General features: G+C 39.9%; 1 protein-coding gene across 4 annotated transcripts in view; it reads right to left on the bottom strand.

The window, feature by feature from the left end:
• The window catches only part of gbf1 (golgi brefeldin A resistant guanine nucleotide exchange factor 1), a 161,004-nt gene that overhangs the window by 4,210 nt on the left and 149,918 nt on the right, over nucleotides 1–6,876 (bottom strand). For all 4 annotated transcript variants that reach the window (XM_055661779.1, XM_055661778.1, XM_055661775.1 and 1 more), the window contains exons 35-39: nucleotides 5,931–6,061; nucleotides 5,728–5,829; nucleotides 4,680–4,793; nucleotides 1,197–1,374; nucleotides 158–298 (exon numbers count right to left, since the gene is read on the bottom strand). In XM_055661779.1, coding sequence (XP_055517754.1) covers nucleotides 158–298; nucleotides 1,197–1,374; nucleotides 4,680–4,793; nucleotides 5,728–5,829; nucleotides 5,931–6,061 — 666 coding nt within the window. The remainder of the gene's footprint in view (nucleotides 1–157; nucleotides 299–1,196; nucleotides 1,375–4,679; nucleotides 4,794–5,727; nucleotides 5,830–5,930; nucleotides 6,062–6,876) is intronic.

The following is a 6,876-nucleotide window of genomic DNA, read 5'->3' as shown; positions in this document are numbered from 1 at the left end:
GTGATGGCAAGAGTCAGCTGGAGAAAAAAAAAAGTTGGACAACTTAAGGCAGGAAACCAGAAATCAAATCTAAAGTTCAATTTCAGCGAGTTTTTGTAATTAAAAGATGGAATATGACTTTGTACACCAAAGCCCTCCTGGCCTGAAAACTGCTCACCTTTGGCACAAGCCTCTGTGGGTTTTTCTGATGCTGTAATTTGACCAGATGGATTTGTGTCTGAACCAGGGAGTATAGATGCTTGTCCACTAAAATGCTGCATTGAATTAGAAGATGGGTCTGGTACACCAAGGACAGGATCTACAAAATTAAAAATCATCAGCATTATATTTAGCTTTTTACCCAAAAAATTTGCAACTCCTTTTATATTATTCCAACAACAATAACACTTCCAGAGATGCGCTGAACAATCAACTCCCATAATTTCGGAAGCATACAGTGATTAACAAACATTGAAAATATGCCCTGAAAAAGAGCAGTAAAAACACAGCACGTTACAGTACCCTTTATACCACAGAAGAACCCTGAGGGTAAACAATTAAATTGGGGAGTAAAATATAACAAATGTCACCAAATTGTGCAGGACAAGGGAATATTAAAAGGTACAAATATTTATTGTATGTGTAGACACTGCCGATTACTATTTCAGTTTCACAATTGGACAATATAATGGTACTGGTTCATACCAGCTGACTCGCACCAATAATTGTGTATGCCCACACTCATGCACGGTATGTTGACATCAACTAAAATTAATTGCATCGAGTGGATTGAAGTAAAAATCTTCCATGAACCAAAAGAATACTCATACCAGACGGCCCCATATTCTTCATACTGAGGCAGCATTAGGGGACATACAGTGCATTCAGAAAGTATTCAGACCCCTTCACGTTTCCTGCCACCACTCTGCCATTTCAGGCATCTCTCATTAGCTCTACTGTATTATCTGTACTTTCACTGATATTAATTGGTCCATTTTAGAGTGATCCCCAAGGGAGCTGGCTATTAATGCAAACTTCTTTTTGTTATTGATTCTGTTTTCCAACCTGACCACATCCTACTTTATATCAGTATTGCTGAAAATGTGGGATCACAATTTAATCAGCATTTCCTATTATCTTAATTTAGGAATATGCTTAATTTACATGCAAGGGGGGCATCAAATTAAAAAGTTAAACATGGAGCATATGTTTTTCACCTTGAATAACTGTTTGTTTGAAGAGTTCATCCTTTAGACGAGACAAGAAACAATCGATTCTTTCCCATGTAATCTCCCAAAGCTGGGAATAACCAGTCCTCGACTCAGCACAGTGGAAAATGCCAGCTGTATCCATGACCAGTAGCATGTTCTTTAGTGATTCTGGAATTGCTTCCAACTGAAAGGAAAGACATTATCAACATTCCACAGCAGAATGAAAAATGTACAAATAATAGAACATTTGTAAGCAAATTCCACTGGAATTAAGTTTTTTTCACTTGACAAGATTTATTTTATACGTTGAGAATGAGGTGCTTCAAGGCTGGGTCTGCATGAATTCAATGTAAAACTGACCCCACTGCGTTTTTTTCAATTTTAGAGTCAACAGGTTTGGGCAAAAATATTTCCTGTGCTATTGATGATTAGATCCTAAATCTGAACATTCAGAATAAATATATAACATTTAATGGTAACTAGTAAGGAAATAAGGTCAAAACCCTTGATCATCATATCATATACCTATTAAAAGACTGATCTTGTATGTGTGTTTATTTGATTGTGTGTTATTTGGTTGTATACGCTAACGGTAACAAATTTACATATTCCAGTAGAGATTTTTTCCATGGAGTCCAAAATCGCCTCATCTCAAAACAATCATGCTTTATTTCTCGAGTTTTAATGAAAATGTTCAAAAATCTGAAAAAACTTCGGGGAAAAAACCACTGTCTTGCTCGCGCTGCGACTGAAGTCACCCCACCCCCCGTACTCGGGCCCTACCTCCTGGAGCCTGCAGCTGGGAGCATTGCGTTCGGGAACCACCTCACGACGACGCGCCCCCCCCCTCCCCACCAACCACTCAAAATCTACCCCCTTCGGCTCCCTCTCTGCCTAGGAGACGGGTGCGTTGGGGGAGCAGACCCCAACGGGTCTGCACTTGGTCTAATATTTTATAAAAATGCCCTGAAGTAATTTACTGGCTGAATATTAAAGCATTTTCGTTTTTCAATAGTATTTTGTACCAGGTAAAGAGAATATGTAATTTTCTAATATTTTTGTTTAAACGACTAACTGTGTAAGTTTGTTAATTATTTGCACTATCACAATGTGAAAAGTTGTGTGAAGCTACAGTGTATTCAGAAAGTATTCAGACCCCTTCACTTTTTCCACATTTTGGTATGTTACAACCTTATTCTAAAATAGATGAGATTCATTTTTTTTATCATCATAATAAAAGCGAAAACAGGGGTTTAGAATTTTTTTGCAAAGTAATTAAAAAGAAATCTGAAATATCACATTTACATATGTATTCAGACCCTTTACTCAGTATTTTGTTGAGGCACATTTGGCAGCGATTACAGCCTCAAGTCTTCTTGGGTATGACACTACAAGCTTGGCACACCTGTATTTGTGTAATTTCTTCCATTCTTCTATCCAGATCCTCTCAAGCTCTGTCAGGTTGGATGGGGAGCGTCGATGCACAGCTATTTTCAGGTCCCTCCAGAGATATTCGATTGGTATCAAGTCCGGACTCTGGCTGGGCCACTCAAGAACATTCACAGACTTGTCACGAAGCCACTCCTGCGTTGTCTTGGCTGTGTGCTTAGGGTCGTTGTCCTGTTGGAAGGTGAACCTCCGCATCAGTCTGAGGTCCACAACGCTCTGGAGTAGGTTTCCATCAAGGATCTCTCTGTACTTTGCTCCGTTCATCATTCCCTCGATCCAGACTAGTCTCTCAGTTCCTGCCGCTGAAAAACATCCCCACAGCATGATGCTGCCACCAGCATGCTTCACAGTAGGTGATGAGCGGTGCCTGGTTTCCTCTAGACATGACGCTTGGTATTCGGGTCAAAGTTCAATCTTGGTTTCATCAGACCAGAGTCCTTTAGGTGCCTTTTGGCAAACGCCAAGCCGGCTGTCCTGTGCCTTTTACTGAGGAGTGGCTTCCGTCTGGCCACTCTACCATAAAGGCCTGATTGGTGGAGTGCTGCAGATGTAGTTGTCCTTCTGGAAGGTTCTCCCATCTCCACACAGGAACTCTGGAGCTCTGTCAGAGTGATGATTGGGTTCTTGGTCACATCCCTGACCAAGGCCCTTCTGCCCTGATTGCTCAGTTTGGCCGGGAGGCCAGCTCTATGAAGTCCTGGAGACAATCAATCCTGGCGGTTCCAAAGTTCTTACATTTAAGAATGACGGAGGCCACTGTGCTATTCGGGACCTGCAATGCTGCAGAAATTGTTTTATACTCTTCCCCAGATCTGTGTCTCGACACAATCCCGTCTCGGAGTTTCTACGGACAATTCCTTCGTCTTCATGGCTTGGTTTTTGCTCTGACATACACTGTCAACTGTGGGACCTCATAAAGACAGGCGTGTGCCTTTCCAAATCATGTCCAATCAATTTAATTTACCACTGGTGGGGTCCAATCAAGTTGTAGAAACATCTCAAGGACAATCAATGGAAAGAGGATGAATCTAAGCTCAATTTTGAGTCATAGCAAAGGGTATGAATATTTATGTAAATGTGATATTTCGGTTATTTTTTTAAATTACTTTGCAAACATTTCTAAACACCTATTTTTTTCTTCTTCATTCTGGGGTATTGTGTGTAGATTGATGATTTAAAAAGAGAGTTTAATCCATTTTAAAATAAGGCTGTAGCATAACAAAATGTGGAAAAAGTGAAGGGGCCTGAATACTTTCTGAATGCACTGTAAGCAAGCTTGAAGCTGTGACAGTTCTATAACAAAACCTGTGCATGTGATCCAAACTGCAAGAATTTACATGTACAGATTAATTATGTGCACTCTCATCACTCGTGGTTATAGCCGTCTTAAGCAAAGAAATCGGGAGTGGGAGCATGATGTCATTGAGCTCTTTATCCATACTATTTTCACTGACTGTCAGGAAACAGAGACATAGTCACAGAATATATGGCTAGTACAGGAACAAGACAAGAACAAACCTTGAAACTAGTCACATTGAATTTCTACATTATATTATGGAACTATCATTTTTATTGATACTTCCAAGCAGAAATTGGGACTTAAATCACAGCATAACCAAAGATGGGCGGCACAGTGGTAGAGTTGCTGCCTTGCATCGCCAGAGACCTGGGTTTGATCCTGACTATGGGTACAGTCTGTACAGAGTTTGTACGTTACTCCCCGTGACCTGCATGGGTTTTCTCCGGGTGTTCCGGTTTTCTCCCATACTCCAACGACATACAGGTTTGTAGGTTAATTGGCTTGGTAAAATTATAAATTGTCCCATGAGTGTGTGTAGGATAATGTTAGTGCGAGACGAAGGCCTGTATCCATGCTGTATCTCTAAATTATCCACAGAAAGGATTAAAAAAAAATAATCATTCATAAGATGCTTAAACAAATTGTTGAATTGTCACAAAGAAAAAAAACTGGACCAGAACTTAAACGGTAATTTTGAGGGAGAATTTGTGGAGACTTTGATACAAGATAGATTTTCTTACCAGCAAGTCACTGGATCCTGCATGCATATACTTGTCCATGAAATCCAGGATCGTTAACCACAGAGCAGCAAATGTTGGTAGAGACAACAACGGAGACAAATGTTGGAGGAAAACCTTTAGATGGGCAGAAAAGGAGAAATATTATTACATAAGAAAGTCAATGTCCAAAATATAATTGTACAAGGTAAATGCATCCTAACAAAATGACCAGTCAAGTTCATTTAATAGCTCTTGTGTTTCAATTCTTTGAAAATGCCAGCCTTCTTTCAAATGCAAGGTCGCTAACAACTCAGGCCCATCACTCACGAACTGAACATATTGGTACACATATTAATCGTTTGCAACTTCTAGCTGTCCAACACAGAGCGTCAGAAATTTTAAATCTTTAATTTTACATAACTATATTGCATGTAAACTATATTCAATGTAAATCTAATTTAGTGAATGGTAGTTAATGTGAATTACTATGATCTGATGTGAGATGCAGAGCTTGACATCAACAGATTGAGTTGAATTTTGAACAAAAGTATAAATAACTCAATGATGTTAGTTGCTTTGACTTTCTACCACCTATGCCGGCTGGTAAGAGAAAAATACACTCTGGGAGGTAGCTTTCTACAAAGGTAGAAACTTATCAGAAAATATGACAGTTGTCCCTACTACCTTATATTCAGCATAATGCAGTTATCCCTATTTTGTTTTACCTACTGGCTTCCAGTTCAACAACATCTCATTCGTTTATACATAGATAGCCAATAATTAGGTGAAAAAAAAATCACCTAAAGCAATTCTCCAGATCAATTGTACGAGAGCTGCCTGAACAATGTGGATATATGGAAATATCACCAGTAGCCACTCATGGAACAAGTATATATTTCCGAGTCTATATTTCTGAGTCATTAATTCAATTTAGAATAATGGACACACAAATTCAAATCTTTGTAAGTAGTGTGGCTAAATACTATATTGTACATGCACAGCCCAAGTGGACAGTGGATGTCATCACAGCCCCAAACCCGTCTCATCAAAACAAGGACGACAAACTCACTTTGCAAAGCAAGGTTGAAGCTCGCATTCTGGTCTCTTCCATCCCTCCAACATCAGCTGGGCTGATATTCTCCAAAAGTTTTGTCAGTAATGGAAACAATACCTTCACAAACAAATAACATGATTAAGCAACTGCAAATTTATTTTAATCTGTTTTAAACATGGATTTTAAAAAACATTGTCGGTGGCGAGGCTTCTTTGTACCTTGTTAAAGCAGGATTCCCATTCTAAAGCATCCAGTGTTTGCAGATCATGCACTAACAGTGCTCTCTGTAGGTAAGTAAGTGCTTGCATTCTGACTTGGCGCCTGGCATCACAACACAGCCACGCAATGCCTGAAGAGACAATGTACAGAGATGGATGAGGCCCACCTTAAACTCCCGCAGACATTTATTAATGCATTGTACAAAGCATCACAATCTGTCTGAAAACTCTTATTTCTCCTCTGAGATTGTATTGAGATCCATCAATAAGCACTCTCTCCGTCCTAACCGCATATTCCTGCTTTCTCCCCATAACCCCTGACACCCGTACTAATCAAGAATCTATCTATCACTGCCTTAAAAATATCCATTGATGGCCACCACAGCCTTTGGTGGCAATGAATTCCACAGATTCACCACCTTCTGACTAAAGAAATTCCTCCTCATCAGCTTCCTATAGGAACATCCTTTAATTCTGAGGTTATGACCCCTAGTCCTAGACTCTTCCACAAGTGGAAACATCCTCCACATCCACTCTATCCAAGCCTTTCAATATTCGGTAAGTTTCAATGAGGTCCCCCCCTCATTCTTCTAAACTCCAGCGAGTACAGGCCCAGTGTCATCAAACACTGGTCATATGTTAACCCACTCATTCCTGGGATTATTCTTGTAAACCTCTGGACCCTCTCTAGATCCAGCACACTCTTCCTCAGATATGGTGCTCAAAATTGCTCACAATGCACGAAATGCAGCCTGACCAGCGCCTCAGGATTACATCCGTTTTTGAAACAAATGCTATCATTGCGTTTGCCTTATTTGCTACTGATTCAACTTGCAGATTAACTTTTTGGGAATCGTACACCGGCACTCCCAAATCCCTTTGCACCTCCAATTTCTGGATTCTCTCCCCATTTAGAAAATAGTTTACGTCTTTATTCCTACTATCA

The sequence above is a fragment of the Leucoraja erinacea genome, chromosome 34 (genome assembly GCF_028641065.1).
Source record: "Leucoraja erinacea ecotype New England chromosome 34, Leri_hhj_1, whole genome shotgun sequence".
Lineage (NCBI taxonomy): Eukaryota > Metazoa > Chordata > Chondrichthyes > Rajiformes > Rajidae > Leucoraja > Leucoraja erinaceus.
This window is presented reverse-complemented; position numbering and strand designations above follow the sequence as displayed.